Source organism: Hypanus sabinus, chromosome 30 (assembly GCF_030144855.1).
Source record: "Hypanus sabinus isolate sHypSab1 chromosome 30, sHypSab1.hap1, whole genome shotgun sequence".
Lineage (NCBI taxonomy): Eukaryota > Metazoa > Chordata > Chondrichthyes > Myliobatiformes > Dasyatidae > Hypanus > Hypanus sabinus.
Window position 1 is genome coordinate 29905169 of NC_082735.1, and position 13337 is coordinate 29918505.

General features: G+C 40.7%; 1 protein-coding gene across 4 annotated transcripts in view; it reads left to right on the plus strand.

Annotated features, from left to right (window-relative positions):
* LOC132383499 (calcipressin-3-like) overlaps nucleotides 1-13337 on the plus strand; it is a 121444-nt gene that overhangs the window by 85751 nt on the left and 22356 nt on the right. For all 4 annotated transcript variants that reach the window (XM_059954526.1, XM_059954529.1, XM_059954527.1 and 1 more), the window contains exon 3: nucleotides 6191-6364. In XM_059954526.1, coding sequence (XP_059810509.1) covers nucleotides 6191-6364 — 174 coding nt within the window. The remainder of the gene's footprint in view (nucleotides 1-6190; nucleotides 6365-13337) is intronic.

Here is a 13337-nt window from a genome sequence, read left to right on the forward strand (position 1 = left end):
GTGATTCAGGAACAGCTTCTTCCCCCCCTGGCATCCAATTCCTAAATGGACATTGAACCCGTGAAAAGACCCTCACTTTTTTTTGTATACTCAGTCAATGAAGGCACGAGCCTCTTTTCTTTATCATTCTGTTGCCCGTTTCCAGAAGCTATGGACTTGCACCTCAAGGTCCCCCTGAAGATCCATGTCCCTAAGGGTACTGCCACTTGCTGCATAATTTCCTCTTGCATTTGATCTTCTAAACTAGATCATCTTTCTTCAACGTATTTTGGATTTCTGTTCAGAAGCCTTGCTATTTTTGTACAGCTGGCCTTGTTTCAGTTATGCTGAGTTAACTAATCTAATTTATCAGAGTATGATTCTTAATCATACTATTATGAGTGCAAGACCACAAAAAAATTCAGGATCTGTAAAAACGTAACTCATCCTTATTTATTCAATTGGAATGAGCCTAAATTCCTTCCTTGTAATGTTCTTGCCCAGAAACTGGATTGTGTAACACCACAGTTTTGTGTGATGTACACTACAATGTTAATGAAAACAGAAAGCTGTTGAAAATTAGAGACAAGACCATGCAGAGAGCAAAGTCCTTGTGTAACAGAGAGTGCTCAGTGAATGCACTCCTTACGCACACATATTTACACACGCACCAACATTGCCTTGTCATTCTGCTGTCACTGTGCTGAGTGTACGCACTTCATGGTCTTCACCGGTATGTTCTCATGACGGGACTGAAACTGGGCAGGTTGGATCTATGGTGCCTTTCCGTCCATGCACAGCAGAATACTCCGTCTCTGAGGATCTAACCCGGTGCCAACATATTGATGCAGCTTTAAAGAAGGCAAGACAACAGCTTTATTTCGTTATGAGTTCGAGGAGATTTAGTTTGTCACCTGAAGCACTCAAAAACTTCTACAAGTGTACCGTGGAGAGCATTCTGGCAGGCTGCATCACTGTCTGTTATGGGGGTGGGGGTGCTACTTAACATGATTGAAATAAACTATAGATAATTGTAAAATTAGTCAGCTCCATCTTGGGTACCAGCTTCCGTAGTAAAGACATCTTCAAGGTGCCTCAGAAAGGCAGCATCTACTAGTAAGGGCCCTCATCACCCAGGACATGCCCTCTTCTCATTGTTACCATCAGGAGGGAGGTACAGAAGTCTGAAGGCACACACTCAGAGATTCAGGAACAGCTCTTCCCCTCTGCCATCCGGTTCCTAAATGGACATTGAATCCATGAATACTGCCTCAATTTTTTGTTTTTAATGTTTTTGCACTATTTTATTTAAACTAGTTAATATGCATATATGTATATGCTTACTATAATTGATTTACTTTTTTTGTTTTTTTCTATATTATCATATATTGCTGCTGCTAGTTAATGACATATGCCAGTAATATTGAACCTAATTCTGATTCTTTAGTAATGGGGATGTGTATATGTTGTTTGTACAGTATACTGCAATTAATGTAGATACTTCTGTTTATTTTCTATGTAATTCCCTCACCATAAACTGCCACGTTGGCTACCTCTGCTGACAGCCACATGACTCAGTGGCGAGAAGACCACCTTTCGTAAACAATATATGTCTAGGGTTGGTATGATTTGGGTTTCAACCAAATGGGAACATTGGAGTGTTCTGATTAAAGGAACTTTGATTTGAGCGAATGCTTATGTAAATACTGCCCATCAGCAAGAAATCACAGATCATACACGACATTAAATTATAAAGAAAATATATTTACTAATTTCAACTGTATCAAAATGTTATTAGGGAAAAGAAAAGGAAATAGGCCCATTACTGTTAAGTGTGCACAAAAACATTGGAACTCATCTCTTCTAAAACTAGGTATTCAGGGGTGTATTCTTAACTCACGTGCTAGACCTATGGTCTGCGTGAAAACACCCGTCACATTTTTGAACTCCCCTGGAAGACCATCTCAAGTTATCTATCTATCTGTCTCTTTCGCTGTCTCTCTCTCTCTCTCTCTCTCTCTCTCTCTCTCTCTCTCTCACACTCTCTCTCCCCTACTCTCCCCCTCCCTCATCCTCGCCCTTGCCTTCACCCTCACCCTCTCCCTATCCCCCTCCCCTCTCCCTCTCTCCGCCTTCCTCCTTGGAGCCATTCATCTACACAAAGCACTCCTTGCAACAGGGGCTCTCCTAACGGCATTCTGCAGCACCTTCCCTTCTGTCTGCTGCACAGCTCCTGCCAAAAGAACCCGAACCAGACACCATCCATCACAAAACTCTCTCTCTGTCTTGCTCTCTCTAGAACTTCCTCCAGATCCCACCATCCTGATTGGCTGACATCATGCTCCTAAGCTGAACAGCAGGGTGTCTTATCTTTAGCCAAAACCAAAACATTCTTCCAGCAAGACACAGTGCCTTTGCAGAAAACTGCTAAAATGAAATACCTACAGCACAGCAGTAGAAATCTTAACCAGGACATTAAATGTAATGTGATTGTAACCACATTGTGGGTGCATCATATTCTAATTCATGTGTAGTCTTAAATTAACTTTGTGGGTAGTTAAAGATGATATGTCCTAGTGTGAAAAGAGCTGAATACCCTCAGTAGGGGCTGCTAGGAGTTCACACTTAACAAGAATAAGTACAGAGCTAATGTTATGTTTTCTGGTAGATAATATTTTTGTAAATATTAGCAGTTTTCACTATTTTCGCTAATTTTTCTAAGTGGTTTTTTGGCTCACCTAATAAACACCCTTGTGCTAAAGTGCTAAGCAACTCCTGCCATTTTTCCTTTGGTCATAATACACGTATCCAACACTCGTTGTGCTTTAAAGGGGATTTTCTGAGTAACTGTAGCAAAAAAAAATGGTGGCAATGTTTAGTGGGTTGAGTAGCATCTGTGAGGTATCTCTGCCTGGGGAGCAGTGATCAACCATTAATTAATCACAGGACCTTGGGACGTGAGAAGAATCTAGAGCATTCAACAAAACCCCATACAGACACAGCGAGAATGTACACAAGCCACATAGACAGCGCTCAGAGTCAGGACCATGTCACCTTTATGCCATCTTTGAAATGGGGCTAGAAGATCATTATTGGAATGTAATTTATGTATTGTGCAAAAGCTTTAATCACAAACCCAGTTTGTAAACGTGATCATGCATTGTGTCGGGATACCTTGACCCAAAATGCCTAGCTTTCCTCTCAAATCCACCAAACGTGCTGCCTAGTCAACTGGATTCCTCCAGCAATGTCTTATTGCTCTAGATTCCAGCATCTGCAGTCTCCTACGTCTCGGAGTATGACCTACTTTGCTGTTAGTTAAGGGTAATCAGCCTGACCTAAATAGTGGCTGTGGAGTCTGGAATAACTATCTTCCAACAAGTAGTTTGGTCCCAATTACCAAACCAGCAATTATCCCTATCTTCCACTTCCCCGTCTGATGCACCATCAATAACTCTCGGAGACGGGAGGCGAACGATAGACTTTTATAAGCAGCAAAACGGAGCACAGCATCTTGGAGACTGAGGCAGGGAGCAGTGCCTCCTATCGCCTTTATACAGGGATCTGTGGGAGGAGCCACAGGAGCAGTCAGCAGAGGGGCGTGTCCAGACAGGTATATGTAGTTCACCACACCGTCCTTGCTGCTGACGTCCTTTTGGGCCTGACCTCATTGTATTCCACTCCTCACCCGTGCGAAGATTTGGTCTTGCCAGGACTACTCCACTTGAGACTCCATCCAAACAGGGGACAAGGAGCTGAATTCCCGAGATGAGGTGAGGGTGACTGCTCTTGAAACTATACTTGATCAAGTGTAACATCGATATGCTGTGGTAAAACTAATCGGCAGCCATTAACGGGACATCTTTGCAGTCATACCCCGCACAAAGGTAGATATGTGTGGTTTTCAGAGGCCAATTGTACCACCCCCAGGACTTGACTGGAGTGTTGTTAAAGCATTACCAAAAATCAGGCTGGTAAATTGAGTTAGCATCTTCCTCTTAGTAACTGTGCAGTTTGCATGTGTGGGCAGGATCTTCATTCTGAAATTATCTCCGAAACTGACACATACTCATGAACAAATATGTCAGCTGAGGTCAATCTGAAAGGTTAGATATTAACTGCTGGATTATGATTATTGTTCATTTTATGATTAAGTGCCCTGTGGATGTTATTTTGGATCAGTTATACAAAAAAAAATGACCAGTAACTTGTGATATTGAAAAAAAACTTGGAGCAAAGAACCAAACATGAATCAATTATACTCAACGCTTCCTTACATTTACATGCAGTGGCAACTTTACTAAGTACAACAGCTCATTAATGTAAATATCTAATCAGTCAATTATCTGGCAGCAACTCAATACATAAAAGCATGCAGACCTGGACAAGAGGTTCAGTTGTTCTTCAGACCAAACATCAGAATGTGGAAGGAATGTGACCTAAGTGACTTTGACTGTGGAATGATCGTTGGTACCAGACAGGGTGGTTTCAGAATCACAAAAACTGCTTATCTCCAATGATTTTCATGCCCAATAGCTTCTAGAGGCTGCAAAAATCAACAAAAAAAGCATCCAGTGAGCAGCAGTTCTGTGGGCAAAAGCACCTTATTAATGAGAGAGATCGGAGGAGAATGGCCAGACTGGTTCAAGTCGACAGGAAGGCGACAATAATTCATGTAACCAAGCATTACAACGGTGGTGTTCGGAAGAGAATCTCTGAACTCAACAACATGTTAACCCTTGAAGTGGATGGGCTACAGCAGCAGAGAATCACAAACACTCACTCAGTGACCACTTCATGAACTGTAAGATGTATCTAATAGAGTAGTCACTGAGTCTATATGGCACCTTTAAAAAGTGTAGGGGCTCTGCATGGATCATCTGAGCTTAATCCAATAAAATTTGACACATAGTTCTTAAGAAAATAATGAAACAAATAAACTAGGATTTAATGAAACAAATAAACTAGGATTTAAGGAGTTATGTAAAAAGAAGGTTGGTTAGAGGAGGAATTCCAGAGCTCAAGAATCTTAACAATTAAAGGAACAGCTGCCAGTGATAATTGGGTGGTGGGATGGAGATCTGTCTCTACCAAAGGAGGTGTAAGATGCTACTTCCCTCTCCTAGTCTGCACCTTGGGCAAGATGTAACAACTGCTTAGTGCCCCCTTCCCCAAAATCAGGGTCACGTGAAACCATGGGTGCAGGTGATGGATGGCTGTATGAGCACTTGATGCACGTCACAAGTCATGGTTATGCGACCACTGACACCAAGCAGACAATCTCCGAACATTATTGATAATGGCTGGGGTCACCCATCTTGTGAAGTCACTGACCAGAAGAAGGCAATGGCAAACCAGTTCTGTAGGAAAATTTGCCATGAACAATCATGGTCATGGATAGAGAAAAGAATAAGAAGAAACATGGGAATGGGGTCTTCCTTGCAGATTAAAGACAGACGGAAGATCATGATTGCCCACATCAGACAACATGGCGATAAATCAAATGAGGTCTTGGCTGGAGGAGCCCACAAAATATAGGAAGGAGAAATGTAATGGAAGTTTGTAAAAACGAGGACAGGACTTTCCAGTGAAAGAAACTAGGAGCAGAAGTAACTAGGAACTGGGACACTGGAAGGAGGATTCTGGTTTTGGTTAGGATTGCAGAGAATACAAATGGTTGTTGGCAGGAAGACGTTGGACTTTAGAGGTGTACACATCCTGAACAAGAGCAGGAGGAGCAGAATTGGCAGCAGAGCAATTTAGATAATGAACAAGATATATTTTCCCAAATAATAGTCTACATTTGGATCTGTTGGACCAATTGAAATGTCCAAAGACATTTTCCAAACGGAAAATGTCAATGCTTTCCAGCTCTGTTCTTTCAATATACATGCAGCTAGATGGATCTCGCTCATTAATGTTGGTTACACACACTGTAAATAATTTTAGTAACTATAACAATACTGCAGATTTTTTTTTAGTTTGTTGCAAGTTTAGAAGAGTGTGAATGAAGAAGACCAAACAGGGTAATATAGGTGGTATCCTGTTTAATGAATGCTGTGATATAAATGAGAGAGTAGTCATGGGGAGTGTTTATTTGAATACCATTGCCAATTTGTAAAAGGAGGTTTGGCAAGGATGTGCTTGCATCAGTTTGTAACTAACCTTCCGCATTTTAAAATTGTGACTGTGGTGTGATTTTCTTAAACAGGACCGATTCGAAGCCCTTTTCCGCTTCTATGATGAACATGCCACATTCCAATTATTCCAGAGCTTTCAGAGAGTGCAGATAAACTTCAGCAATCGTGAGGCAGCTGCACAAGCACGAATAGAACTTCATGAATCGGATTTCAATGGCACCAAGCTGAAACTTTATTTTGCACAGGTATGCTGTAGTGTTAGTGGTGTTAAAGGTTTACTGTTAGAGTCAAAGTCCAGTCACCACTGATGTAAAATTATCAAAGTGCATGTATTACCATATACTACTCTGATATAAATTTTCTTGCAGGCATTTACAGGTTAATAAAGTAAGACAGAAAAATTTATTATAAACTATATCTAAACAAAGACTGTTGGGTTCAGTTGCACTCTGATTTTGGCAACGCATTTGCAAATGTTTTGTCACCATGATGAGTCCCCGTCAGTGTGCTGTACACTCATGGAGTGTCCTCCAAATGCTTGGTCGTTATAAACTTATGAATCGGTCAATAAGTATAAGAAGGCCAAGCAGTCAGAGGACACACCACAAGTGAAGAGCGCACTGATGATGTCTCCTCGTATGGTGACGAAACGTTTGAAAATGGATTGCCAAGATCAGAGAGTAACTAAACCCAACCATCAACCACCCAAGTTACACATTTTCCAAGTTATTTTCATAAATGATTTGGCAACCAACCAATGTACATATGAAGACAAATTGTGCAAATAAAAATTAACACTGATATGACTTATCATAGATATAAATTGAGTAGAGCAGGGGGTTAAGCATGCAGCCTGTGCAGATGGTGATTGTGGAGGTGATGTTGTTGCCTATACCTCACTGACTGGGGTCTGCCACTTGAGTTTCCAGTTGCACAAGGAGATATCAAGCCAAGTCTCAAAGAATATCTACTTCTTTATCAAAGGACTTTATGCTGCAATAAGAGAAGAAAATGCTGGAAATACTCAGTGAGTCAGTCAGCATCTGTGGAAAGAGAAATAGTTAATGTCACAGGCCTGAGAAACTGTGTACTGATTGCATCCTGTAACCTACTCTCTTTCAGCATGAGCATGTTCTGATGAAGGGTCCTAGACCTGAAACATTCTCTTTCCACAGATGCTGCTGACCTGTTTTTTCATTCTTCACTGGGATCCTGGTATTAAGCCTCATGACTTAATTATACAACTTAGTTCTTGGCCTCCTTTTAAGTTGTGAGTCTAATACGTTAACATGCCAGTTTTTTTTTGTGTGCGAAGCCAATTAAGATCCCTTACGTAACGGAAGAAGATATTTCAAACCTAGAGCTACTGTCACTTCAGTCTTAATCTTTCAAAGGTCACTGGATTTTTCACAGTCAAGTACTCACAGATGACGATTACCCACTTAAAAGATGTCAAAGGTGCGAAGGAAAACTGTCCTTCCTCAGAAAGTCAATTTGGTTAAAATGTTGGTAATTGACTCACCCCATTGATTTATCTCCACAACACTTACTTCCTTACTTGGGCCCTTAGCTTCCAGTGGTGCACAGACTATCGATGCCCTCCTGTCTCCATTGTCCTCTGAAGTCGCTGGTATGGTTGGAGGTCATCATTGCTTCTGCAATCCATTGCATCCACTGCAAAGGGATTGACCAGTACAGCTCCACCAGAGCCCTGTTGACTGGCCGTACCTGCTTCCACTTCTCATGACGGGGACAGAGGATTGGACTTGGAGAGGTGTCTCCACAGTAATCTAGATGATGATGAAATGCTTGTAAATGTAAAACAATTAATTAATCTAAATAAATTACATCAATTGCCTCGGAGATTGGAAAACATTTGGTCAGATATCCATGATCAGATTACATTAGTTGTTGATTGCTTCAAACTAAGAATGTTCAGAAGCATTCCTTCACCCAAAAGATCATATCAGAAGACAGTATGCTTATTTTCCATTTTAATTTTAAAATATGCGTGTTTATCTACTTTCACTGAATCCAAGAGCTCAAGAAAGAAGATTTGCAATTTAACTTTATTGCCAAGTCCATTCACTTTTCTCTCTTATAATTGGACCGTGAATGTGTTGAGAAGGGTATAGGAAATTGCAGTTAAAACTGTGATGTCATCAAAGGAACAAACCATTGTCTATTAATAGACAATGGAGGGTGTTGTACTTTTGGCCATAAAAATAAGTACTTGTTTCAGGAAATTGTCATTTATTAGGTTTTTTAAGAGGTATATTGGGAATTATATTTAATACAGTTGACTCTGATGGTTTAGTTTCAACTGCATTTACAGCCACAAACTCCAGTGTGTAGGGTACCGTTGTGTCTTATCAATGTTTGTAACACCTTTGCAAAAACCTGTTTTTAAAAAAATAAAGAACATTGCAGTTAGTGGGGAAAAATTCGAACTGAATCTGACTGTGGTTAACTGAACCTTTGTTTTCCTCGGGATAATGAAGATGTCAAACCCGCGAGAAACTGAGGGGAAAGTTGGTAAGTAGCGGTTGAAGTAAATGTTAGCAATTACAGTTTGTTAAATTTGTTGCAAACCCGGACTTCATTTAATTGTTTAAAGATTTTTTAAAAATCTATGAGGAAGCCTGTAAAATTAACCACAGTCTAGCGCTGGACTAGAAAGTGATGCAACTATTGGGATAAAATCCTTTTTCCTGATGGTGGTCAAGAGGAAAAATCTGCTTAACGATGTAGAGGCTTTCCTTTTCTAGGTGACTTCCACAGGGATTAGCACTGCAGCCTAGTTGGCAGGTGTTGGTGCCTTGGTTGAATATCTTGCTACCTGGGACTGAATGCAGGAGAAGACCTCAAAGCTTTGTAGCTAACAATGCAGCTGATTAAAAATTTGGACATGATATCTCATAACGTACTGTCGGGCAAGCTACAGTACACTTACTTACAGCTTTGGCAATGCACTGGTGTGGTGATACTGGCGGCTAAACTATCTCCCAGTATTAATCAGCAATGGGAGTAGAATGCATTTAATGCAGCTATACGTGGGCATTTGGCTTGTTAATGAAGATGATGCCTGTAACGAGGGGGCAGGTTCTCAGGTTTGGTGAGTGAGTCAGAAAGCACCGACTACGAATAAGCATATTAAGCATTCATTTACAAACAGTAAAAAGTTTGACGAAATGTTTATGATCCCCCAAGTTACACGAACTACAGAAGTAAAAGTGTGTGCGGAGCATATCTTCCCAAAGGTTCAGTGTAGCATGCCCTAGAGACAAAGGGAAAGAGAGTGAACATGGTGCACATGTTACTCCTCATACGTGAGACTAAGTGCCTGGCCCACAAACCAACCAATGGGAAGAGCTGCTACAGATTTTAAACTGGCCAATCAACTATCGATACAGTGGAAGTGGCTTTTGACTGGCAAATAAGCCACACCCCCATGCTACAAAGGTTCAAAGTTCAAGTACATTATTTAAGTGCATATATGCCACCTGAGGTTTATTTTACATACTCAGTAAATCCATAATAGATTTCAGAATCAATGAAAGACCGCACCAGCTGTTGCATTCATCCAGTGTGCAAAGGACATAAACTGCAAATATAAAAAGAAAAATAATACTGAATAAATAAGCAATAAATATCAAGGTCATGAGATGAAGAGTACTTTAAAGTGGATCCATTGGTGTGGGAACATTTGAATAATGGGGCAAGTGAAGTTATCCCCTTTGGTTCAAGAGCCTGATGATTGGGGGGGAGAGGTGATAATTGTTCCTGAACCTTCTAGTGTAAGTCTTGAGGCTCCTGTACCTTCTTCCTGATAGCAGGTTGGTTATTGTTAGCTATGCAATTTTCTGGTGCCAACTTTAACCATTTATCTGTTAATAATGCAGTCCCTGAAGTGCAGGGTGTCTGCAGGTATCTTAGTGGTACTTTAGTCAGCAACTGTAGCCAGCAGGGCATGCCAGCACGATCTGGCCCAGATTCCAGAATTAAAACAACTGACTTGCCAAGCAGTATTTTTGTGCTGTAGCTTCCATTTTTGGAAGGAAGAATGGTTTACAAGATTAAGTTGCAAGCTTGGCTCAAAAGTTGCCCATGTCCCGCAGTCAAATGGATACCATGACGAACCTGATGGAATGAAGGTCACTACGGATTGTATTCTAACAGATCCATCACCCTTAAGGATCAACCTGTTCAGCCAGTTTTATTTAGAAGAAAACAACAAACTGGCAGACTTTCACAATGTTCAGGTATGAGCAACGTTACCTACAGGGCCTGTTCTGTAAAGTTGCAGTGAGGTTTTGCCCTGAAGCTGCCCATAATTGTCAGCAGATCACTGAGGTCTGAGATGATCAGCAGTACAGCAGGAACCAATAACTCACCAGAAAATGTCTGGGTGGTAAAAAGGCAGAGATACCTAAACTTCATTTGAAAGAACACAGATGGGCTCAGCTGCCTTGGAGTCTTTTCCTGCCAGTTAGTATGACAAGTAGGTTCAACTATACTGAAAGGTATAGATACCATAGTTGGGCCTCAGTTGCATCATTGATCAATGAAGTTAGTGAAAAGTCTGACATTCAATAATGGGTGTCCTTTCCACTTTGCTCAAAGGAGAAGGCTGTAGGACTCTTCAAGCTTGTACTATTTTAACCTACATGAACTACGGGAATTCTACTTCCCATAGTGCATTGCCTTACACCGCTCTGCCCAAGTTTCCACCTCATCTGTGTCCCACCTTGTCCTTAGACAACCTTCTTCACTATCAACCACACCAGCAATCTTAATGCTGTCTGTGAACGACCCTGTCAAACCACCTACAGTACTGTGCAAAAAGTACTTAGGCACGTACTGTATATATAGCTAGGGTGCCTAAGACTCTTGCACAGTACTGTGTTTCTCAACGTGGACCAGAGAGCGGCTTTTGTAAAGAGAGCAAAGAACGTTGGGAATGATGAGGGCAGCATTCCACGGTTTGGGTGCGGGACAGGTGACAGAGAAAGAGTGCCGGGGCGGTGGGTGGTGTGGGTACAGACACACCCAACCCTGAAACAGCAGGCAAGGTCATTTGATTAAAACTATTGGTTTATTGATCATTACAGAATTGCTCTCTGGGGCTTTCTGCTCCATCCCTCTTCCTTCCCCTTTTCCCAATCATGATTCCCCTTCCCATTCTCAGTCCACAATAGAAACCCATATCAGAATCAGGTTTACCATCACTTGCATTTGTCATGATGGGTTTTTTTTGTGGCAGCAGTACATTGCCATACATAGAATTCCTATAGTTCCACAAAAAAGATTTATGCTCCTTAGCTTTTGGTTTTTTTTGTAATTTATTTTTTATTAAAGTTCATCATCAAACACACATTTCCATAAGGTGTACTTCAGATATTGTACATATATATCATATAGTTATATATGCCACATATCTTGAGAAAACTATGTACAAGTAGGGAGTGATCTCTTTTTTTTTTGCAACATATTCATTGATTTGTGAGAATAAAACCAGGCCTATGAGGTGTTATGTAGTTGAACCATTTTTCCTAGTATGAATCAAATTGTTACAACTTATGATTAACAGATGCTGTTATCTTCTCCATTTTGTAAATGTCCATTGTAATTTCCATCCATGCATTTAAGGTTGGGCTCTCCTGTGATAACCATTTCCTAGTAAGAGTCTTTTTACCAGCCACCAACAGTATATTCATTAAATATTTATCTCTTTTCAACCATTCTTGAGGTATATATCCAAAATATATGGTCTTACTCTCTAAGGGTATTTCACATTTAAAGATGTCTCGTGTATCCCACTCCAATTGTCTTTGATAACGGAGCATTCCCAGAAAATACGATAATGGTTTGCATTTTGATTTCCACAATATCTCCAGCAAAATATATGTGCCTGGGATTTTTGCATAGTACCATGCACACTCATCCAAGTCTTTTATATATTTGGCGACACACACATACACAAATACACACTGTTGGAGAAATTCGGCATATTAGGCAGCATCTGTGGAGAGGAACGGTCAACTTTTCTGACTGAGACCCTTCATCAGGAGTGGAATGGAGGTGGGAAAAAGCCAGAATAAGAAGGTAGGGGAGGGGGAAGAGGACAAGCTATCAGGTGATAGGTGAATCCAGCTGAGGGAAAAGGTGGGTGGGTATTGGAGAGAGGGTGAAGCGTAAGCTGAGAGGAAGAAGAATTAAACCCGATAGAAGAGGGCAGTAGATCATGGATGAAAGGGAAGGAGGAGGGGCACCAGAGATAGGTGATGGGTAGATGAGAAGAAAAGGGATAAGAGGGAATAGGGAATGAAAAAAGAGAGAGGGGAGAAAATAGGGATATCAGTGCTCATGCCATTAGGTTGCAGGTTGGAGTTCCTCCAGTATTTTGTGGTTTATTCCTCTCCATAGATGCTGCATTTTGTGTGTGTTGCTCTGGATTTCCAGCATCTGCAGAATACCTTACATTTATATCTTTAATCCTTTGCTGTTGCTAGTAGCAAAGATCCTGGCATTGATCCACATGGTACACTATTCATTACAGTAAAATTAAAACCCATCATGTCTTTCATATTACATAAACATCCTTTCCAAATTCTGACCCAGAAACACACAAGAAAGGATAGCTAAGGAGATTCATGTTTAGCTCTGTAAATATTGAAAAGTGAAGGAAAGCTGGGAAATACACTATATATATTTGTAAACATACCAAGCTTTAGTTAGCTCCATTTTGAGTTATTAAATGATTACATTTCAAAGACTTCCACTCACTAAATTTCAAATAAACTGCAAAGATAGATTTTCAGGGTGAACAATTGTCCTGCAGTGCCAACAGAATTTGTACAGAATGGGTGAAAATGTTCACTCCTGATTCCATAACACTCCCTTGTCACACTCCTGGTTGTGGAAACCCCACCTCTAATGCCCTCATATCTCTTGCTTTCAAATGGACACCAGCAGTATGATTACTTGAATATGACAAATGACAAAATGACATGCCTATGACCTTGTCTTGTGAGGATCTCTGATTGGATGAAAACTATAATCAAAAAATCCAAATTTGGTAAAACAGCAGAGCACAAGAGTAATGGGCTGCATCTTTCCCTCGATAGAAAAGGTAGACCAAATAGCAGAAAAGGAAATTACTTCCTGTTATATTTAAAGAGTTCAAGGAGAATGTGTACTGCTGGAAGAATGGTGAAT